This window comes from Aethalodelphis obliquidens, unplaced genomic scaffold (assembly GCF_003676395.1).
Source record: "Aethalodelphis obliquidens isolate GAN/ISIS:26980383/991018 unplaced genomic scaffold, ASM367639v1 scaffold12, whole genome shotgun sequence".
NCBI lineage: Eukaryota > Metazoa > Chordata > Mammalia > Artiodactyla > Delphinidae > Aethalodelphis > Aethalodelphis obliquidens.
Genome location: NW_020837956.1, coordinates 6,245,534 through 6,269,307, shown reverse-complemented (window position 1 = coordinate 6,269,307; position 23,774 = coordinate 6,245,534). Strand labels below are relative to the sequence as shown.

General features: G+C 45.0%; 1 protein-coding gene across 1 annotated transcript in view; it reads left to right on the top strand.

Annotated features, from left to right (window-relative positions):
• PRKCE (protein kinase C epsilon) overlaps window positions 1–23,774 on the top strand; it is a 510,344-nt gene that overhangs the window by 423,357 nt on the left and 63,213 nt on the right. The window contains exon 12 of the mRNA XM_027113214.1: window positions 2,506–2,660. Coding sequence (XP_026969015.1) covers window positions 2,506–2,660 — 155 coding nt within the window. The remainder of the gene's footprint in view (window positions 1–2,505; window positions 2,661–23,774) is intronic.

Genomic DNA, 23,774 nt, shown 5'->3' with positions numbered 1-23,774 from the left:
CAGCCAGGGAGGCAGGATGGGGAGGGGAGATTTTTCCTCTTTAGAAATTTGGATTCTTTCAGACACAGGCAAGGAAATACTCTATTGTTGCTAAAGCCCAAGTCCAAGTTGGTGACCGTGGACTGGCATTGTAGCAGCTGTTTCTGACGGTTCAGCTAGATTAGGGCAGTGTTGAATGCATGACGCAGCTGTTGTTGCCATGGGACAGCCTTGCCCCAAGTGCTCTAGGGCAGTGGTTCTCAAAGTGGGGGTCCCTGGCCAGCAGCATAACATCACCTGGGAACTAAGAGATGCAGAGTGTCAGTCTCCAACCCAGATCTTCTGAATCAGAAACTCTGCGGGGCGGGAGGAGGGGGGAGGAGTCCATGTTCTAACAAGCCTCTGTCAGATTCTGCTGCACAAGTTTGAGAACCTGTGTTCTTGGGAGATCCTTGAAAAGATAAAAGAGGAAAACGCCAATAACTTATAATCCATATATCTCACCTTGGCGGAAACCAGACGGAAGAGTGGTTCTCTACCCTGGCTGCCCCCTGGAATCACAGGGGGGCCTTTGAACACTACTGATGCCTGAGTCCCATCCTCAGAAGTTCTGGTTTCGTTGGATTGGGGTTGGCCTGATCATTTGATTTTTGAAATAAGGATTTGAATGGGGACTAGGTGATTCAATGAATGGTTGGCTTCTGAATACTTCTGAGTACAAAATGGTACTTGGGGGAGAAAACAAGGCAGGCTTTGAAGGGGAGGGTCAAGACAAATGGAAGAGAAGCTAGACCTTAGGGCCTTGGTGAATACCAGTAAAGCTTGAATAATTCTGGAGGTTGTGGTGGGGGGAGAAGGTAGTCTGAATTCATAACAATTCTTAAGGATGGACTTATTTTCAAAGAGATGCCAATTATAAAGTAGATATGCCGTCCAGGCTGCTCCCTGAATAAAGTGTCACTGTGATTTTTACTCAGTCTTCATGGAAATGATTCTCCTAATTCTGGTTGAAAACAATATGCTGACATCCTCCTGGCAGCTCCGCTGAGACTGTATCTGTATGTTAAGAATGTACTCTGACCCTCTGGCCTCTCACCTCGCTGTTTCCCCTTTGCTCCATGAACGTTCCTCCCCTGCTGACGTAGTCAGTTTACCGGTCCCCAAGCCTTCTCTGTTCCCATGTCCTGGTATTTGTTGACACCTCCCGCACCTCCTCCTCCTCTAAGTGAGGGCCTAGCTCCTTCTAGAATCCTCCATGGACCCCACCACTTCAGAGAGCTCCTCTTTCTCCTAATCCTTTCAGCACCCAGTGTCTTTAAGGCACTCGTCTCCTGTTTTGTTTTCATCATTCTACCTATTTCCCATCTCTGCCCCTGGATCATAACTGCCCCCCCCCGCTGCCACGGCCGCCTCAGGACAGTGATGGTTTATAACTCTTTGCCTCCTGTCTAGCACAGCACCCCACACTCTACGGGCTCCACAAACTGTAGGCAAGAAATTGTGCAAAAGTGAATTTCGGTCCATCTTCTTCCCACCTCCAAATGGTGGGCAGATGAGAAGGCACCACCCCTAATGAGGGACGACTGTGGTTTGGCCCTTCTTGAGGACAGAACCCATAGGAAGCACGCCAGGGTGGGAATCCCAAAAGGAGCATCCTCCAGAGTGAGACGTGGCCCTCATGGGAGGGGCTCTCACCATCTCATTAGTCCATGTTGCTTTGTGTTAGTTTCCTAGGACTGCCGTAGCAAATCACCACAAACTTGGTGGTTTAAAATAATAGAAATCTGTTCTCTCACAGTTCTGGAGGCCAGACGTCTGAGACCAGTGTCCCTGGGCTGAAGTCAAAGTGTCGGCCAGGCCGTGCTCCCTCCAGAGGCTCTAGGAGAGATCCTTCTCTGCCTCTTCCAGCTTCTGGTGGCACCGCCTTCCTTGGCTTGTGGCCGCATCACTCTAACCTCCACCTCCCTGGTCACGTTGCCTTCTCCTCCCTTCTCAAATCGCCTCTGCCTCCCTCTTATAAGGACATTTGTGACTGCCTTTAGGGTCCACTCTGGTGATGCACAATAATTTCCCCAACTCAAGATCCTTAACTTAATCACAACTGTAAAGTCCTTTGTTGTCATCTAAGGTAACATTCACACATTAAGGGATTAGGACATGGATACCTTTGCGGGGGTGGGGGGGCATGATGTAACCCACCACACATATACCAAGGTAACTGGAGCCTGCAAAGGGACTGTCCAAGGTCACACTTCAAGGTCATAACAGAAATTAGACAGAGACCCAGATCTCCTTTCTGTCAATTTTGGGCTTCTCCCACTAGACCAAGCTGACGCCTCTAAAAGTAAGACAGACAGATTTTAGAATAACACTTCGTACCCTAACTCCTTCATCTTCTCTCCGGAACGTGTGCTACTAGGGTCCTTGAGTCCCGGTTCTGTTACTTTGGACTCACAGTACGCTTGCTGGCCTGTGTGGGCAGCTGCAGCGGAATTCGCTAAATGGCATTTCCTCCTCTCCTTTCAGGACCGCCTCTTTTTCGTCATGGAGTATGTAAATGGTGGAGACCTCATGTTCCAGATTCAGCGGTCCCGAAAATTCGACGAGCCTCGTTCCCGGTTCTATGCTGCAGAGGTTACGTCAGCCCTCATGTTCCTCCACCAACATGGAGTCATCTACAGGTACCTCTCCTCTCCTCCTCTCTTCCCCAAAAGCGAAAAAAATAAAGAGCTTTCCGGATGCTTGGACTGACTTGGCTCCTGCCCCACTGGTCTCTTAGCAACCCGCTTTAGATTAGCTGTTTGTTCCAATTTGCTTACAGAGGGCTTTTTTTGGGGGCTGTTTATCACTGTGAATGTTAATATTTGAATGGCCCCGGGAGATCTGACCCACTGTTTGTGCCAGTTTTGATTGAAAGCTTAAGCACGACATTTTAAAGGCTCGGCGCCAAGTAACCTTGGGGTGACCTTCGTTTCTCTCTGCCCCACCCCCTACCCTCTTCCTTGAACATCAGGGCATTCTCTTTACTTTTTCCTTCTGTGCCATGAACTTCCTCCCCTTCCCAACCTCTTGCCACTTCCTGAGTTTGTTTGGCTTAGTTGTCTCCAGCAGATAGAATCGGAGAAGGAGGAGTTCCTTGCGGGTCTCAGGGTTTATGATCTTGGGGGGGAGGAGGGGAGGGGAACTAGACAATATCCAACAGGAAGTGACTCTCTACAGATCATCCAGTCCCTTATTACTGCCTTGTCCCCCTTCCAAGAAAACATAGAATGAACACACACACACAGAAATTTTCCAGTAAGAGAACGAGACTACGCAGGCTCTTCTGTGAGGTCAGGAATTCTGGGAGGAGTAAATATTTATAATTAGCAACAAGGACACTGAAGTTCCTTAAGGTTTTTTCAATGACTGTCAATTTCTTTACTCAGATTTTGCTTCCTCCTTTTTTTTTTTTTTTTAAATTGGGTAGAAGAATAGCTGGCTTGGTTCAACCCAGAACTAATCCCTCACCAGAACTTCACTGACCTGCTCCCGGGAGCAATGCCCTCCCTGACTAAGTGTTCTCCAAGGGGTTCTGACCAACCCTCACCAGCTGCCTAAAGTCCCTCTGCTCAAAAATAGTCAGTGGCTCCCTATGGCCTGCATAACAAAGCCCATACTTTTTAGCCTGCTTTCATGGCCCTCCACGACAGGAGTCCATGTATTTGTTTCCTGTTACTGCATAACAAATTACCACAAACGCAGTGGCTTAAAACAACACCCATTGATTATCTCACAGTTTCCACGGGGCAGGAGTCCAGGCAAGGCACACCTGGGCTTCTCTGCTGTGATCAAGGTGTCAGCCAGACTGCATTCTTATCTGAAGTTTGGGCTCCTCTTCCAGGCTTACATGGTTGCGGGCAGAATTCATTTCCTTGCAGTTGGAGCATTCACGTGGCTTCCTCAAGGCCAGCAGGAGAGAAAGTCTTTCCTGCTTTGTCTTTAACTTCAGGGAGACCTGGACCCTCTTTGAAACAGATCATTTGATTAGATTGGGCGCAGCCAGGCTAATCTCTCTTTTGTTTAACTCAAAGTCAAATGACTTAGGGACTTTAATTATACATGCAAATCCCTTGGCCCTTGCCCTCTAATGTCATATAATCTCAGTAGTGATATCACATCCCTTTTCCACATTGTTTTGGTTGGAGGTAAGCCACAGTTTCACCGCCACCGCCACCGTATACAAGGGGAGGGGGTATGAGATTATACCAGAGTGTGACACCTTGGGGGTCACCTTAGGTTATGTCTACTACAGCCCAGAACATCTTTCTCCCCTCACTTCCCATGATCTCTTGTTTTGAACCTACCGAGGTTCTTAGCTTTCCTCAAACTCACCTGCCAATTCCCAACTTCCTCATTTTTCTGCTCTCCTCTCCACCTCCTCTGTCCAGCCCAGAAGCCTCATGCAATACTGCCTGCCGGCTCGAAGCCTGGTCCCACCATCCAGAGCAAGTCTCTCCATCCACCACACTTCATTTGCAATTTGGGAATGAATTGCAAGTTGAAACTGATTGCTGCACCTGCCACTCTTCACCTTGTGTTAGGGTCGGGCATCCGTGTGGGTCCTTCACTAAGTCCCACCCTCTCCTTTAGGGCCATGGCTGCTGCTTTTTAACCCTTTGATCTTCTTATTTTACATCCTCTTCTTATCTTGCACGTAGTAAATGGTCAACAAATGACCATTGGCTTCAATTAGTTTAAAACCCTAATGTCTGCCCCCAAAACTGGTTGCAGGCTAGTTAGAGATACCGGGGTTCGATATGTGGAAAGATCACCCATACTACAAGGCAGTGCACTGTTAGGTGCCAGTGACAGGAAGAATTGGCATTCATTGATATACCATCCCCATCCCCTCCCTATTAGAGTGGGTATAATCACCCACAGTTTACCAGCAGGGATTCAGACTTCCCTTAAATAATTTGCCCCAGGCCGTAAGTGACAGGCTTAGGAAGTGGAACTGATCAGTAAGCTCGTGCTACACATCATGACACTTGCCATGGGGCTCATCAAATCCAAGTCCACGCTTGACTAGTCATTCCAGGTGCTCCAAAACTTGACTTTTGCTTACATGTCTGGTTTCTTCTCCTTTCTACTTCCCTCGTTGAATGCTTCCCTCTCATCACACCTGAGAACACTTTTGTTCTGTTGACTTCTATGAGCCATACATGCCCCCTCTCTTTCTCTCCTTCCCATCTCCTTGACCATTTCGATTCAGTCTCTATATCACCTGGCCTGGTCCTTCTCCCCTCCACCCCCATCTTCTAAATGCTGGGTTTTCCCACGGCCTTCATCCCCAACTACTCCTCCTGAGCAATTTCAGCATTTGCATGCCTCCAAATGACACCCGTGTGCCCGTGACTTCCATATCACTCTCTCCAGAACCCCGCACAAGATCTCTCTCTTTCAAGACAACCTCCAGGGCCTTCTTCCTTCTTTCTGGCTAGTTTGCAAGAATTTCTCGACGTGACTCATTCACTGCCTGTCGGTTTTCTGCCCTTCTGTCTGTCTACCTCCCTCTCCATCGCTGCCCAGTGTTCTTTCAAAGCACAGGCTGGTTGTCACAGGATCCCCTTCTTAGCATCCTTCAACCCTCATAAAATAAAGCACAGAAAGAGTGCTTTTTCTACCCAGAGGAGACGCCTTTTTGTGTTTCTCACAAAGACACCATGCATGCTGACAGGGCCCTCGTGGACCCCAACAATCTTTTGATCCTTATCCCCCTTCCCCCAACCGTGTATCCCACCCTCAAGGCCCTCCAAATTAGGCCATTCTCCCCCAAATACCCTTCTCTTTCATTTCTCCTAGTCTTTGTCTCCACTGTCCCTGGAATTCCGTTGCTCCTAATCTGTGTCTTGATCAGTGAGTGGCTTCCAGGTCACATCTATGGTCTGACTGCCTTAGAGTCTCTGGTTTAAAAAATAGGTAGATTCCAGAATACTGGACAAGGGGACTAGATAAGGATAATAGGTGAGGAAAGAGTGGCCATGAGTTGGTGATCGCTGAAGCTGGGTGATGGGTACACAGGGGTTCACTATTCTGTCTGCTTTTTGTATGTTTTGAATTTGTCATAAATAATCTTTTTTTTTTTTTTTTTTTTAAAGAATAGCAATTCCAGGGTACCATTCCTAGAGCCTTTGATTCAGTAGGTCTGGTATGGGGTTCAGGAATCTGTACTTTCTTAAAACATTCCTCAGGTGATTCGGGGACCACGGGTCTAGAAAAATTCCGTTCTGCCCTCAGAACTGTGTCAGATGCCCCGGCTCTGGGAGGCCTCCCCTGACCACCCAGCCTGCCGTGGGGGTCATGCCTTCCCTGAGCGACAGCATCTCTCTGGATCAGGCTGGTTCCCTTTGCCAACCTCGTATTTTCACTTAAGATACCTATTCTGTGATTGAGAACTCCATGCAAGCGTGCTTACCTGGCTGGCCTAGGATGGTACCCTGCTTGTAGTAGGTGTTCACTAAATACTTGTTCTAGTCTCTAATGCTCCAGAGCCTTCCAGTCTAGTGGGTTGCTACCTCATACATGTGCACTTTTGAAAGTCTGTGTTGGAAGCATCTGCAGCACACACACACAGTTTTTTTTTTTTCTTTGCCCCTGAACGGCCCCCCTTCCTTTATCTCTCTCGATTCATAGATGAATGAGGACCATGTGATCTCTCTTTCCCATGCTGCCTTGTTTGAAGCTTCCAGCACACGGGCTAGATGGTATGTGTGTCTGCATATTCGTCTCTGGCTGTTCCGAAGCCCAGGTGGAGACCATATTTTGGGTGGTGCAGGGGTTTATCTGGGAGGTTGGCAAGACCAAATTTTGCAGGAGGAACCTCATTGCTGAAGTTGAGATAGAATTTTCCAGCTTTCCTGCTGGAATTTGTACAGAAACTAATTAGCAGCTAATTGGCCAGGGTTCAGGAACTAAGGGAAGAAGTCGTTTCCCTGACTGGGGGCTCACACTTGAAGTCGAGCCCAGGCTGACAGGCTCCCTTTCCTCTGGGCCCTCTCTGCTCAGGTTCCCCCCCATGGGCGGTACAGGGCACTGTCTCTGTGTCCCCTGCCCAGCAGTCCTGAGGATCCTCTGTGTGCTGCAGTGGGAGCAGGCGCTAGCTTACTGTGTGTCCATGCTTCCTAACTATGGCTTTTAAAAATCTCTTCCCCTCCCTTACACACTCACACATACCATGACAGGGGGAGGTTTTCAGGGGTGGACTTTCTTCCAAAAGTTGATTCAGGGAACTTTCTCCTACTCTCCATCATGCTCAGAGCTTGTCTGTTTTCCTCTGAGCTGCTCAGTACAGCAGCTGAGTCTCAGAGGATGCTCTTCTGACCATGGGATATGGAAGAGAGACTGTGGGATCCACCTCAGACACAGGGCAGCGAGGATTCCCTGGGAGGAGAACCAGAGGCTCAGCAGACAGGAATGCATCTTCTTCTCTCACAGTCACACGTACTGCGGCAGAGGGTGGTAAAGAACATGGCTTCTGCGGCTCTGGCCAAGTGTCTTAACACTAGAAGAATGAATTCCTTCCTTCGTTTTTATAAAATTGAATTCCTTTTTTTAAAGTATAGAAGTAGTAGTCATAGGGAAAAATCAAAATTTAAACAGCAAAGAAAGGTAAAGTCAGTTTTCTCTTCCCCGACCTCGTAGGTACCCAGGACAAAGCAGTTGAACAGCTGCTAGAGAATCCTTCGAGAAATCTTGAGCAGGTGACTGAACCTCTTCATGACTGGCCTCCCTGTGGGGTTCGGATAATACCTGCCTTGTCTCCTTTCTAAAGTAGTTGAGAGTGATCATGACTAGTCGGACTGTACAGGTAGAAGTGAAGGATATAAAAACAAGTGGGGAATGACAAGGTATTTTATTTATATCAAGTATGATTGGTGATTAACATTCCTCACTTAGAGCACTAAAATTTGGCCTTTTACCAGCAGGAGAGGAAGTTGTAAGTTTTAAAGCTCTCCTGCTCCTTTATTTCTCCAAGATTTTCAATCTTTAATGAGCCATCATCATCACCCCCCAAAAGTCAGTCCGCCCTGGGTGCCTGTTATGTGTCTGGTGCCAGAACTGAGGGGCAGTAAGGGGACCGGAAGGGAGAGAAGGGCATTTCTGCTTTGGCCCCATCTAGATCACTCTGTACTCTGGAGGTGCTTAGAAAAGGCTTTCCTTGTTGATGATAATGTTTATAAAAAGCCAATTAACAATTAAGAGCAGGGAACAAAGATTTTGTTTAGACTCAGATAAGCCTGAGTCTGAAATGTCGGGTCCTCTCCAGGGCTGGGGGACAAAGCCCAAAAGGAGGGACTTGGGAGGGATTTCCCTAGAAAGAGCTGAAGACGTACAGAGGTCTCTGGCTGTGCTCCCCAAGCCCAGCCTCCCTGGGAAATGCATACAGAGTTGTGATGTGCGCCGTAGTCTTGCCTTCCTGGTGGTCTAAGGGGGTTGTGTGCCTGGTCTGCGGAATGGTAGCCTGCCTTGATCCCTGGAAAGCTTTCCTGCCGTAGGCAGTTAGGCGTTTCCTGAGTTGATGAAGGTCTCTGGTTAAAGGCTGTGTTAGTAACTGGAAAATCGACTGTCTAGAGTCTCATCTCCTTTCAATACATTTCCAGTGTAGCTAATGCTCGTACATAGCAGGGGGGTGGAGGAATTGGCATGATCCCTTCCATTCTCCTTCTCAGTCTTCTCAGGACCTGGCCCTTAGAAAATCACGGGGGGCGGTCTTTGTTCCCACAGAGCACCGTTCTCAGCCGTCAGCATTCCCCCACCCATTGTAGAAAGTGATACTTTAGTGTAAAACTCCTAAGGACCTAGGGGCTGAGTGTGTAATGAGATGATACCAGTTCCCGTGGTAGGAATCGCAGTGTAAATGTTAGATCAGGGAGGCCCTCAGAGGCTGTCTAATCCGACTCCATTTTATAGATGCGGAACTTGGAAACCAAAGCTGGGCAGTAACTCACTCAAGTTTATGCAGTGAGGTGTTATAAAGCATAGATGTTATTTTAATCAAAGATATTCCTATAGATAAAGATTCAAACAGTCCTACACAGTGCTTAAAGAAATGAGAAGCCATTTTCTGCCCTTCCTCTCCACCAATTTCCCCTCCCACAGAGACAACCACTTACAATTCTTTTAGCTGACACTTCTGGTATGGACCTTTGTATTTCAAGATAACATGGGTTTTTTTTGTTTCTTTTTTAAATTGACGTATAGTTGATTTCCAGTGTTGTGTTAGTTTCTGGTGTGCAGCAAAGTGATTCAATTATACATATACATATATTTTTCCACATTTTCCATTATGGTGTATTACAGGATATTGAATATATTTCCCTATGCTGTACAGTAGGACCTTGTTGTTTATCTATTTTAAATATAATAGTTTGTGTCTGCTAATCCCGAACTCCTAATTTATCCCTCCTTCATCCCATTCGCTCTTTGGTAACCATAAATTGGTTTTCTATGTCTGTGAGTCTGTATCTGTTTTGTAAATAAGTTCATTTGTATCATAATTTAGATTCCACATATAAGTGGTATCATATGACATTTGTCTTTCTCTGTCTGGCTTACTTCACTTAGTATGATAATCTCTAGGTCCATCCATATTGCTGCAGATGGCGTCATTTCATTTTTTTTGGCTGAGTAGTATTCCATTGATACATATGCCACATCCTCTTCATTCATTCATCTGTCGATGGACACTTAGGTTGCTTCCATGTCTTGGCTATTGTAAATAGTGCTGCTTTGAACATTAGAATGCATGTATCTTTTCGAATTAGAGTGTCCTCTGGATATATGCCCAGGAGTGGGATTGGTGGATCATATGGCAACTCTATTTTTAGTTTTTTAACGAACCTCTGTATTGTTTTCCATGGTGGCTGCACCAGTTTATTTTCCTACCAACAGTGTAGGAGGGTTCCCTTTTCTCCACACCCTCTCCAGCAGTTGTTATTTGTAGACTTTTTAATGATGGCCATTCTGACCAGTGTGGGGTGATACCTCATTGTACTAAATAACATGTTTTAATGTTATTTTTTAAATTTTATTTTAGACATTATCTAGTGACTTTCCACTATGGAAGTGAGAATTTAGTTCTCTGCCCCACCTACTACCTACTCACCACCCTATCACATCCACATAGCCTTCCAAACGTCCCATCTTCTCAACAGAGTGTACTGTAATTTTTGTTAAATGAATGTACATTGTATACATTATTATGACTGTGAAATACTATTTGGAACTAAGCCACTTGATAAGCTATAATTACTTTTCCTTTCCTATACATTTTCTCTGTTTGTTTTCCCTGGAGATAACACAGATGCTCTCCAGATTGTCCACATCTCCCTTCAGGGTGGCTAGGTGCAATAGGCATTCTATCAATATTCTTGGATAACTTTCTACCGGTGCCTTCTAAACTGCTCCAGTCTGAACAGTTGTCCTCAGTGCCTACTGCAGAGCTGTCACCCTGGGATCTCCCTTCACTGTTGTCCAGGCGTCTTTGCTTCTTCCATGTGAGAGCTCCTCTCTTATATCACATGTCTCCTCTTTCTTGATACACTTTCTTGATGTGGTGATGTACCTTCTGAGAAAGCGTATGAAAAGTAAATTTTTGAGATCTTCCTTTTATATCTAAAACGATCTTGATTGTACTCTCAAACTTGATAAAGAGTTTGGCTAGGTATAGAATTCTAGATTGAAAACCATTTTCACTCACAATGTGAAGGTATTGTTCCACAGCCTTCCAACTCCCAGTGTTGCTATTAAGAAGTCCAAAACTATTTTGCTCTTGATCTTTCGTATGGACCTATTTCTTTTTTCTGCAAGCTTGTTAATTACATGTTAACGATGTGGTGTAGACCCATTTTCATCCATTGCACTGGGCCTTAGATAAACCTTTTTAATTTAGAAAATCATGTCCTTCAGTTCTGGGAAGTGTCTAATTTCTTTAATGATTTCTTCTGTTCTCTTTCTGTAACTATCATTCAGATATTGGAGTAGTCAACTTGGGCATCATTACAATGAATCATCCTATGAGCCATTTATTTGGGGGAACTTCTGACTATCAGTATTTTTACAGTTTTTCTATTGGAGTCCTCAGATTACCCTGGGAAGACTTTTCCAGAGTCCTGTCTGAAGAGACAGGGCTTGGCAGCCAGGTGAGCCAAATGAAAGAAGAGGGTTGAAGGCCCAGCTCCCAGAATACATATATCCATCCAATTGCCCTATTTTTAGTTCTATACGCTGGTGCCTGCCCTCTCCCCTGTTCCACCCGGGTCCCGGAGACTTTCTGTTTCTCCCCTGAAGAGAATAAATCTCTGATGTAGAGAAGGGGCTGTGCAGAGTAAGAAGAGAATCTGAGTTTATAGTTGCTTTTCAACCAGATCTCTTCACTTTATCTCTTTCTACATCATCCTCATCTCCAGGGGTAACGGTTACTGCAAATTCCTGAGCTTTGTTAGAGCAGGAAGTGGGAGATTCTACAGCGTAAATTTGATCATTCTTGACTTTCCCCATTGCTGGTTCAGGATTCAGCTCTTTCTCAGGTCTACTGAGTCATGTCCCATTCACCCCTCTGCTTTCCAGCTTCCAAAATTACGTCGCTGTTCTTTCTTCTCTTGTTCGCCCCATCTTTGTGTGTTTAGGCCTTTGTGTGTAATTTTGGGATGGAGAGAAAAATAATTTGTTGTGGGTATTTGAGAAGTCAATAATTTTATATCTAGAAGTCAATAATAATAATAACAATAACAAAAATAATAACCACCACAGCAGTAGCAGCAACAGCAACAACGATAGCAAGATACTCATTTAGCCTTCGTTACCAGCCAGACTCTATTCTGAGCACTTTGTACCCATTAACTCATTTAATCAGCACACAACAGCCCTGTGCGGTAGATACAGCTATTATCCATGGGATTTACGGTATTTCCGAAGAAGGAGATCCTGCCAGATCCCACCCCACTGCCGTCACTGTCGGGTCACCCTGTCCGTTGCTGCCAGCTGCGGTCTTGCGTGGGAAGCAAAGTTGTATGCTGGAGACACAGCGCTGAATTTGGAGTCGGAGAACTGGGGCTGAATTCAGTGTCTGTCTCGTCTTTATTGTGTTTTCCTGGGCAGAATACTTAAACTGTTTGAAGTGTAGTTCCCTCACTGTACCATGGGAATTAGAATGCAAAGCTCCCTGGACTGTGTGGAAAATTACATGAGAAAACATTTGCAGAAGTGCCGAGCGCAATTCTTGGCACCTAGGAAGCTCCATAAATATTGGTTGGATGAATGAGTGGGAGGAGGGTTATGGAGTCAGAGGATGTTATGGGCTGAATTGTGTTCCCTCCAAATTCGTATGTTGAAGTCCTAACTCCTAGTACCTCAGAATGTGGCTGTATTTGGAGATAGGCCCTTTAAAGAGGTGAGAGGTAAAATAAGGTCACATGGGCGATCCCTAATCCAATATGACCAGTGTCTTAATAAGATGAGGAGCTTAGGACACAGACATGCACAGAGGGAGACCATGAAGACACCAGGAGAAAACCCATTTACAGGCCAAAGAGAAATCTCAGAAGAAACCAGTCCTCCATCTGGGACTTCCAGCCTCCAGAACTGTGAGAAATACATTTCTGTTGCTTAAGTCACCCAGAGTGTGGTACTTGGCTACAGCAACCCTAGCAAACTAATATAGAGAATGCAGGTTGCAGTCCCAGCACTGCCACTTACTAACCATTGTAACCCTGGGCAAACGACCTGATCTCTCTGAGCCACAGTTTCCTCATCTGTAAAATGGAGCTGATAATAAATATCAAATCAAAATAAGATGGCCAGGCCTGCAGACTTGGCGTAAATTGAAAGCTTTAGATAAGCTAATGGACATGAAAGGACTCTATAAGTTGTTTGGGGCACAGCGAGGTGTGGGGAGGTGCAGACACCCCAGGAACGATGACACCCTGTTTGTGGGGAGCAGGGTGGTGGACATGTGAGGCTCTGTCCCCATGCAGGTCAAGGGCCTATCTAGGACAGGGCCTAGATCTTAGGGTCAGGCAGTATTCCGGGGAAGGGAGCCTCTCTTTGGCGTTATTCCAATACTGTGAGCATGCAGGGACCCTGAGGCAGGGTAAGAGAGTACTGAGAAATGCACCTAACAGTGTCCAGTGGGCTGGAACAGCCGACAGGTGTGCTTGCACAGGAAATCTGCGGAGTCTGACTTCCGTGCCTCGGCCTCCTGGACGGAGATCTACCCTCTTCATGAGCTCCCACTCCACCCCCCACCCCCATCCCCCACTCCCTACATGACCACCTTCAGCAAAAAAGCTGACTTCAAAAATGTGCATTTTGGTAATGAGAGTCATTTGGTCCCTCTACCGTGTTGTATAATTGAAGGGCTTGTCTCCTGATAAAGGAATACTAAGTGTAATTGTGGGGTTTCAGGGGCAGTCACTTTTTTGTGGGTCTAGGTTTACTTAGAGGTGAGACCATCTTCACCCCAAACTCCTTTCGTGCAGTTTCACCTGCCAATGACAGTGTAGGGTGAAGTCGTTGTGACATGATAAAGGGGAGGGGAAGAGAGAGCAGAGCCTGAGCTGGTTGGGATGAAAGCCAAGTTTATATTCTTCTGAGGAAGCCATGTTATTGCCGACCAGATCAGAAGTAGAATGCTGACTCCGTTGACATTGGAGGCGCAGAGCAAACAGGAAGTTTGGAACCAGAGGGAAATTCCTGATTAAATGTGTCTGAGTGTTTCAGCTAATAGTGTGTATTCAGAGAGAAAATGATCAGGGACCCTGTCATCTACTTTTGTGTCTCTCATTATACCTACCACAGAGCTGAGAACCCGTTGTAGTGGGTAAGGACTCCTGGCTCAAATTCTTGTCTCCACTTCTTATTAGGTATGTGACCTTCAGCAAGGGACTTACTTCTCTAACCCTCAGTTTCTTCATCTGTAAAATTACCTCCCTCAAAGAGAGATTGTGAGAATCAAATACATGTCAATATGTGTAAAATCATTACGATTGTGTCGGGTACAGAGTAAACACTCACCGAATGCTCGCTGCTGCTATTGCCATCGTGATTCTATTTCACAAGAGGCTGAGCAGACAGTTGGTCAGATTCACTTTGTCCATCTCAAAAAGTTTACCATGAATGTATCTTGCTAGCTGGCAAACTGATGAAAACACCTTGTCAGGTTAGAGTCTCCCAAACAAAAGCTAGTTTGAGGACTTTGGACCTGTATTATGAAGCAGAATTTGGTCTATGTAGCTTTTATGACCATGCAGTGTTCTATAGAAAGTAGACATCTTGGAACATGTATTACTGCAGTGTATTCAACAGTAGAGCCTGAATTCTCCTGGGCTGAGTCTTAAGATTGTGTTTCTTCAATGCCTTTGGCTAATGATTGAACTGCAAAAAATGGGAATTGTTTTAGCAAACAATGGGCAGCTTTGCCACGGGGTAAGCAGAGTCTGTGTGAACGTCTGAGTGGATCCCGCGGACTCAGCCCTGGCTGAGTCCAAGATGACTCGGGCTGTTGGGGCCGCTCCTCAGCCCATGGAAGCGTTAGGGGCCACAGTTAATTAGCTTTGTTTCTCTCTTTGGTCATGTGGTAACAGGCTGATGGATTAATCCTGGTGGTTGTTGCCACCGTCTCTCTCCTTGCTTCTGGGTCTCTTCTCCCACCATTCCTACAGATTAACTATCATAAAATAAGGAGTTGGGGCACCTTCTTGCTCAGAAGTCTGCAGTGACTCCGTGTTGTCTCAGGATATTGTCCAGACTCTTCCACCTCTTACCTGAAGCCATCCCCAAGCTGACCCTCTCACTAACTTCTTCTCCAGGATTTGCACACAGGTCTCTTCCCACCCACCCTGCCTTCCCAAGTGCTTCTCCCACCGGGCTCCTCCCTGGGAGGTGTCCTCATCAACACAGCCACACACACTGTGCATTTATCACCCAGGTCCCAACATCAACTCCTCTCTTTGCCTAGGAATACCGTACATTTTCCTAGAATACCAGACCTTCTTTTTCACTTTTTATTTTTTCTCACTCTTTCCCATCCTTTAAGATTCAGCTTCAGTTCATCTTCCCCTGGCCCTTTCAAGCAAAGTTGGTCCTTTCTTCCTCCCTTTAACGCTGCATCTACTCCATTATATTCTAGCATTTCTCACATTGTACTGACAACTGTTTCTTGGTGGAATGATCTTGTAGAGCTTCTGCGGGTTATGCTGAACTTACGGTTGAATCTAATCGCCCTTGAGTTCATGGCCAACCTATTCAAATGGATCAAGCAAAACACCTCCAGGGAGGTAGGGGGACTTTCTAAATATATTTGGCCACAGGGATGCGCTTTCTGATGGACTTCTCGCTGGACCCACCTTTTCCTGGGCTTCCTTTCTGTGTGCACTGCCCCATTCCACAGTCTTTTTATTCTTCGCAGTGTCTGGCTGATGAAGTGCTGCAGTAGAAGGAACGTGGGGCCAGGAATCTGATAAAGCTTTGCCTCAGTTGGGTGACCTCAGGCAAATTACTTCTCCTCTCTGCACCTCGGCTCTGTACATGACGGCTGCATTGGAGGATCTTGCTCTGTGAGCCTAAGGTTGTTGGTCTGGGAATCCCTTGAACAGACTCTGAAAATGAATCTCAAAAAATGGCATCTGCAGATGACCTCAGTGAGGCTCCAGAGGTAACTGTATTTAACTGCCTGGTGCCTTCTGGAGAGTTTAGAGGTCCTGGAACGTGAGACTTGGTTGACAGGTGGTCTCATGCTCTGTGCTCTGAATGTCAGATTACCCTCTGTGGATCCCCGACTCCAGTGTATCCACAGTCCCCCCTCTTAATCAAAACAAATGGCTTCTCAAGGGTCTGATGCTGCCAAGTTAAGTGTTTATCCCTGTAGTGAGCAGAGCTTCCTCCAAGGGCCATAACCCACCATATGGGCAAGAGTTCCTGTCTGAGGAGCAGGGCTGTTTGCTTAGAAAGTCATGGTCCCGTCAAGATTGAGAATCTCACTCCCCAGGATTCAGAACCTTCTCTGAAGTGGGAAATCTCTCAGATGTAATTCCCTCCATTGTTGGAAATATGCTAATGCAAAAGCATTCATCCAAAAGGGATTTCAGTTTGGGTTTGTACCGTTTCTTGAAGAGTACCGCTCTGTTGTTCAGAAGCTGTGTGTTTAAGCAGATGCTCATTTATTCAGTCAGCAATGACTGTGTAAGCCCCGTTGGTGTATCAGGTGTAGGCCTTGGAGATACCATGAAAAGGAAAAGACACACACTCTCTGCCCTCTTGGCACTTAAGGTTGGGTGGGGATGCCAGGCAATAAAATGAACAATAACAATAAAACACTGATAAGGATGGTGATAGGGAAAGGATAGGGTGCCAGGGAACTACATAGCACAGATACCTCAGCTGGATGGGGAAAATCAAGGAAGGCTTTCTGGGGGAATTGACCTCTCCCAAAGAGGCCCAATGGGGTAAGAGTTGGCCAGAGGAAGAGGTCATGGGAGAGTGTACCAAGGAGTGGGATCAGGATGTGTGAAGGCTTGGGCAGGCGGGATGCCAAAGGGGTCTGTGGGTCTAAAGAATTTCTACATGCCTGGATCTCAAAGCACAAAGGGAGGCTTGGTGAGCAGTGAGGCTTGAGGGGAGACCACAGACCCCATCCTGAGGGGCCACAGAATGACTGTCCGAAGTCACGTGACTGCACACTGTTGTGCTGTTAGGTTGTGTTATATGTGGGCATTGTGGAAGAAGGGCCTACTATTTAATAGAATTTTAGAGGTGTGAGTAAACTTGGGGGTCAGCTACTCCAACGCCATCTTCTATAGATGAATAAATTAGGGAGGTGGAATGACTCGTCCAAGGTCATTCAGCCTCTTGATGATGCAGACAGAACCACTGGTGGGGGCTCTGGGGTTTTTTGATAGTGTGGGCTGATAAACTGACTCCAAATAAACAAACAGAAGCACCTGGTTTGTAGCTGATTTCCATGGTGTAAATATTCCCTCCGGGGGAAACTTCAAGCGACCCACGTTTCACAATCAGCTCACGACGCTCCTGAGGATTTAGCAATCTGATTTGTGAGCCGGCACCAAAGGAGGAAAGCTATGCACATCTCTTCCCAGCTCCGTGGCCAGTGACATTTTGTTGGTAGGTCGATGTCAGCCATGGTGGGAGTATTTGTACCATGGAACTCAGCAAATGCTACAGATCAAAGTTTGTTTCCCCTGGAAAGCTATTGTTAAATATTTACCGGTACCCCACTGTAAAATGAAATCTGTAGATTAAGTTGGGCAGTGCTGTTCGGGTCAACTATTACCCCTCTTGGTTTTCTGCCTGTTTGGTGTATCACTGAAAAAGGGCATTTGTGCATTTCTCCTTTCAGTTCAATCATCTTTTTTCTAACAGTTTTATTCCAATTTAATTCACATACCATACAATTCATCCGCTGAAAGTATACAAATCAGTGGCTTTTAGCATATTCAGACAGTCGTGCAATCATCACCAAAATATTTTCATCACTCCAAAAAGAAACTCTATTTCTTTTAACCATCAACCCCCAGTCCTCTCCCACCCTCACTCCCAGCCCTAGGCAACCACTTATCTACTTTCTCTATAGATTTGCCTATTCTGGGCATTACATATACATAGAATTATACAACATGTGATGTCTTGTAACTGGCTTCTTTTACTTAGCATGTTTTCAAGGTTCATCAGTATCGTAGCATGTATCAATGCTTCATTCCTTTTCGTGGCTGAATACTGTTTTGTCGTGTGGGTATACCACATTTTGTTTATTCATTCATCAGTTGATGGGCCTTTGGCTTGTCCACCTGCTGCTATTAATATTACTGTACAAGTCTGAGTGGACATAACGTTTTCATTTATCTACCTAGGAGTAGAATTGCTGGGTCAGATGGCTTAACTTTTTGAAGAACTGTCAAGCTGTTTTCCAAAGTGACTGCATCATTTTACATTCCCACCGGCAACCTATGAAGATTCCAGTCACTCCACATCTTCACCAACACTTGTTATTGTCTGTCCTTTTCGATTATATATCCAAGTGGATGTGATGCATATCTAATTGTGGTTTTGAGTTCTATCAGTTTTTGCCTCTATTTAGACACTCTCTTGTTCAGTACATACCTGTTTAGGATTTTTAGATCATCTTGAAGAATTGACCCCTTCATCATTATGTAATGTACCTTATTCCTGATAATTTTCCTTACTGTGAAGTCTGCTTTGTCCGAAGTTAATATAGGTCGTCCAGCTTTCTTTTGATTAGTGTCAGCTTGGTATTTCTTTCTCCATCCTTTTACTTTTAATCTATCTGAATCTTTATTATTCAGTGTGTGTTTCTTATAGACAAAATATAGTTGGGTCTTGGTTTTTTTTAATTTTTTATTTATTTTTTATTTTTGGCTGCATTGGGTCTTTGTTGCTGCACACAGGCTTTCTCTAGTTGCGTTGAGCAGGGGCTACTCTTTGTTGTGGTGCGCGGGCTTCTCCTTGCGGTGGCTCCTCTCATTGTGGAGCAGGGGCTCTAGGCGTGCAGGCTTCAGTAGTTGTGGCTCACGGGCTCTAGAGCGCAGGCTCAGTAGTTGTGGCACACGGGCTTAGTTGCTCCGTGGCATGTGGGATCTTCCCAGACCAGGGCTCGAACCCGTGTCCCCTTCATTGGCAGGCAGATTCTTAACCACTGCACCACCAGAGAAGCCCTGTTTGTTTCTTAATCCACTCTGACAATCTCTGTCTTTTAATTGGTGTATTTAGAGCATTCACCTGGAAAGTGATTATTGATAGCGTTGGATTGATATCTACTATTTTTGTAACTACTTTTTACTCATTACGTTTGTTCTTTGTTTCCTCCCCCCACTTTTTCTGTTGCTTTCTTACTTAAAAAAAAATTGCCAGTTGTAATTGTAAGATGCATCTTAACTTCGAAATTGTTAAAATGTAAAAAAGAATTTTTTAAAAAGTGTGTTCTAGACTCGATGAACCATGGTCATAGTACCCCGCCCCCTATAAGGAGGTTGTAGAGCTTAAATAGGGCTGTGCATCAAAGTACTTGGTGCAGTATTTGGTATGGCAGTGAGCACTAGGTATTAACCATTACCATAATTATTATATTAGTCCTACCCAGTTACTTTGTAGACCTCACAGCTGACCTAGACACCCCAGTTCCATCACTGTATCACAGTTGAGAATAATTGCCCTAAATACATAGGCATATGGTTCTGCACTGAGGTTTTTTGTGGTCCCTTACTGCAAATATGTTCTCTTGGCCTGTTTGTTCTGTAGTCCACAGTCAAACACAGAACTCTGAGGTCAGACAGCCCCATATTTGAATCCCAGATTCATCACTTACAGATGCATGACCTTGAGAAATTTCTTAACCTCTCTAAGTCTCAGTTTCCTTACTTATAAAATGTATATATTAATACCTTCCTTACAGAATGTGGTCAGGACATAGCAGGCGCCCAAATCATAGCTATAATTATTATCAGTTGTCATCCTCTTTCTCTAAATAAGATGCTACTGTGCCTCAGTATCCCTTTTTGAGCTGGAAACTCTAGGCAGGACCTGATGGGTGCATAGAAGAATTTAAACATCAGCAGGGGAAATGCCTTGAACCATAGGGACCAATCTCTCCAGGTAGATTTGGCAGTGGGGAAAGGGGGTGGGGCTCCTTCCTAGCATGCCTCACATAGGAGGTTCCCTCTTAGCCCTGGAGAGGCTCAGCTTTAACGCAAAAAGAGATTCCTGACGGATGCAGGCACAGCAGGGGCAACATGACGGCAGCCACCCTTCTCACATCCATCATAAGGCAGTTCATCCTGAAGGAACACCGGCTGTGTATTCGTTGGTCCTGGCTGTTGTGGGGACACCAGGTGGGTGACTGTGCTTCATCTCTGCAGTTTTCTCCTCAAGAATATTCTAGATAATGCTATTTATTCATTTTCCTTTGCTTCCTTAATTTTGTTTCCCGAATCTGCAGTTTGGGTTTAATGGGAATGGATCACCCACCGCGCTCTCTCTTCACTCCCCAGACACATTTTTAGTGTCTGAACAACACCAGGCTGGGCCTCTAGACCCAGATGAGCAGGAGATGCACATTGACAGAAGAATCCTATAGTGCTTGGCTCTCTTTTATGGTGGTGGGGGTGTGTTGGACAGCATCAAACTGAACATGGGCAGAGCTAGTCCTGCCTAGAGGAAATTTCTGTGTCTGTTTAGTTTTGTGTGGTCAGGGGACTTTGTTCATGGTTTTTCTGAGTCAAGGCTGCAACTTTCCCAGAAGCCGGGCCTCGCCTGGCCAACATGGCTGGAAACAGTAGTGCCCTTCCAGAGCCCAAGGCTTCTAGAAGGATCTGGAATTCTTAACCTCAAGACAGATACTTTGCTGTGCTTTATGATTCAGTGAGAATTTTGTGATGTACTGATGTGAGTTTAAAAAGAAAAAACCAGTATGACTTAGAGCAATTATCTGGATTACCCAAACCAAGAAAAGGGCAGGATTTGGAGAAAAAGGATTTTAGGCCTCAATAATATATATTTGGGAATCCCTTTTTCCAAGATTATATGTTCTAGAAGATCCCAGGAAATCCTGTCCCATTGGGCTGGGCTGCTGAGGAAAGTCAGTGACAGTTCCACAAAGCTTCCAGTCTGTCCTGAGTCAGCCTCCACGTGAATGACACCCTTGGAGAATTTCTCCATGCCGTGTCCCACCTGGACCACAGCGGAACTCAAGCCTCAGTCCTAAGCACTGTAAGGTTATATCAATCCTTGGTAAGGGGTCAGGGGCGTATTATTTCACAAGTTGTCAACTACCCAAAGCAGAACAAAGTTTTCAAACTGAGTGAGTCACCTTGGATTTTCGCCCCCAACCTTGCAAGCTTCCACTGACAGGTCTGTTTTTAGACTCTGTTTCCCATCCTTTCCAGGTTCCTGTGAGGTAGTGGAGGTATGTGCTGTTTGTGAGGGTCTGAAAACCTAACTTATTTTTTGCACAAAGAAATACTCATATCGTTAGACCCCAAACCCAGTGAAAAACGTCCACCCAGTGTGTCTTGTCCAGAGACTTGAGCTGCTAAGCACATGGCTAGAAGAATAAGCAGAGGGGTGTAAGGAATCCAGAAGCCCCACTTTCCTGCAGATGTCATGGAATTCTCCAGTGAGGACCCTTTATTGTCAAAGGCGAATTTGTGTGCATACAACACGGTACCAGCCATCAATGAGAGGTATAACTCTGCAGGCATGAAGCCAGATTTGGGAGCTATCTATGTGTCCATCAGTGCTTGCTTCAAAGCTACTGGGTTCTATTTGTGTGTTTGTCTAAATTATAAATCAGTGTTTCTGATGGAAGCAAGATACAGAGTTATATTTAGAACCTTCTTAGAATAAGACACAGGCTCCTTTACCCCTCTGTAATTAGTACCCCATTACAGAGGGTACGCTGGGGAATGCAGCTCAGAGAGAGTTTTCCCATCATTTGCCTTCTTTTCTTTTATCTTTGTATATAAGTTTTCATCTTTGCTTTTCTTTTCAATATAAGACAAACAAAATTCCTTACTATTAGGAACCAAAGGCCTAAAGTTACAGAAAGAGAGAACTTGCTTTGTAATATTGCAGGGGCAGGGGGATTGGGGTGAGAGTTCCCCAAAAGGTGAATGAGTATTTATTTGTACAGTGACTTATGGGATTTCAGACTGCGGGTAGGGACGTAGTGCTTGCTCAGTCTCAAAATGTTTCACTTTTGTTAGTCTTGTCTCCCAATTTAAATTGTTAGCCCTTGGAGGTCTGGGAACATGACCTCTCCTCCTCTCGGGTCCTCCAAGGTGCTCAGCATTGGGCTGTATATGAGGTAAGCCTACTTCAGGGAGGATATCCCTGTTTGGCAGGTGGGCACATTCCTGCAGACGGAGGATGTCAAATGAGAGTTGCCTTTTAGAACTTCTCAGAGAACAGCGTATGCACGTGGATATGAACTGCTTGGCAGCTACAACCTACAGGAAAAGTCTTGGATTCTAATCTAAAACATCCAGCGTAATAAGCAATTCAGCAACTCTTGCCTGTACGCTTTCATCCTAGTTTCAAATAAAATAAGATGATGATGAAAAATGTGAAAGGCGATTGGCGAGCTGCTGGTGACCCAGTGCTGTTGACACCTTGGAACAATTATGAAATAAGAAGGCGGGGATATTCTGATGGTGTTCCTCCCACCCCCCCCACCTCCATTTACCCTTAGCAGAAACCAGTGGAAGAAAACAAAAACAGTCATTCAAAAAGATATATGCACTCCCATATTCATAGCAGCATTATCTACCATAGCCAATATATGGAAGCAACCTAAGTGTCCATCAACACATGAAAGGATAAAGAAGATGGGGTATATGTATACAATGGAATACTACTCAGTTATAGAAAATAATGAAATTCTGCCATTGCCAACCACATGGATGGACCTGAAGGGTATTATACTTAGTGAAATAAGTCAGACAGAGAAGGACAAATACTTTGTGTTATCACACAAACATCCTACAGTGAAATTAGAGGAAGGAGAAAGAGTAGCAAAAAGAGGGCATGCTTCGATAGTTAGATTTGGAGGGGAAAACGAAAGCATGGGTAGCAGAAAGACCTTTCACTTGGAGAGTCTAAAGAATCTTGTGGTGGTTTTTCTTGCTGTTGCTTAAAAGGAAGCCAGCAGTAAAGAAAATTATAGGTCAAATTTCATAGAAGAAGGAACATGAAACAAAGGATTTTATCTTTATTAGCTAAGAGCCCAATTTAATGTTTGAAGGAAAGTGAGAAAAAAACAAAACAAAACAAAAAACCAGCAATGGAATATCCAAAAGGGCTATAGAATCCTGTCAAATTAGCTCTTCCAGAAAGCATGTGAGGGCTTCAGGGGCTGGGAGTTTCTCAATTCTGCCATAAGGAAATAGACTGATTTTTTTTTTTTTTAAGCAAACACAGCAGAGTTTACACATCCAAATGAGTATTATCATCTGCTTTAAAAGAGTCCTCCTGGGAGACTTTATTCTCAGGCAAAAATACAGCTTTTCCTTTGAATATTTTTATACTCCTCTCTAGATTTTACTTTGAATATAGCCTCTTTTGTGTCTAATCATCCTCCTTTGGAGACAAATCTGGTTTCTGAACATCATTTTGTACCAAAAATAATGTGTGCCTGTGATGGAAAAGCCCTGATTTCTCTGAGTGGCTGTGAAATGATGGATTCTGAAAGACATTCTGCATATGGTCCAGGAAGCAAGTGGGCAGAGGCAGCAGCCTCAGTCCTTTCCACAGTAACCTCCAGGGAACCCAACATGCAGCAGCATGGCTGGGTGATTACACACCTGTCGGCCAGACATACCTGGGGTGATGGGATCCTGGCTCTGCATGCTGGCCAGTTCTTCTTCCCTTCTGACCTTCAATGTCCTCATTTAAATCCTGGGATAACATGATTTTTGTGACTGTTAAATGAGGTAATGCTTGAAAAACACATAGGAAAGGCTTTAGTAATTGTTTATTGTTATTATATTCTCTTATAATACCTTAATGTGGAGCCAAGTACATGGTAGGTAATCACTAAACATTAGTCAATTGGTTGCAAGGTTGATTCTGAATATGTCAGGTTTTGACTTGAAAGTACAATTGTACTTGAAGTGTGGGGTCGTCTGAGGTAACTGCAGAAAGGCTAGGAAAACACATTTCTAATCCTTAATCCCATAAAACTATTCCAGAATGGCCTTTATTTACCTTGAAGGTCCATCCCAGCTCTA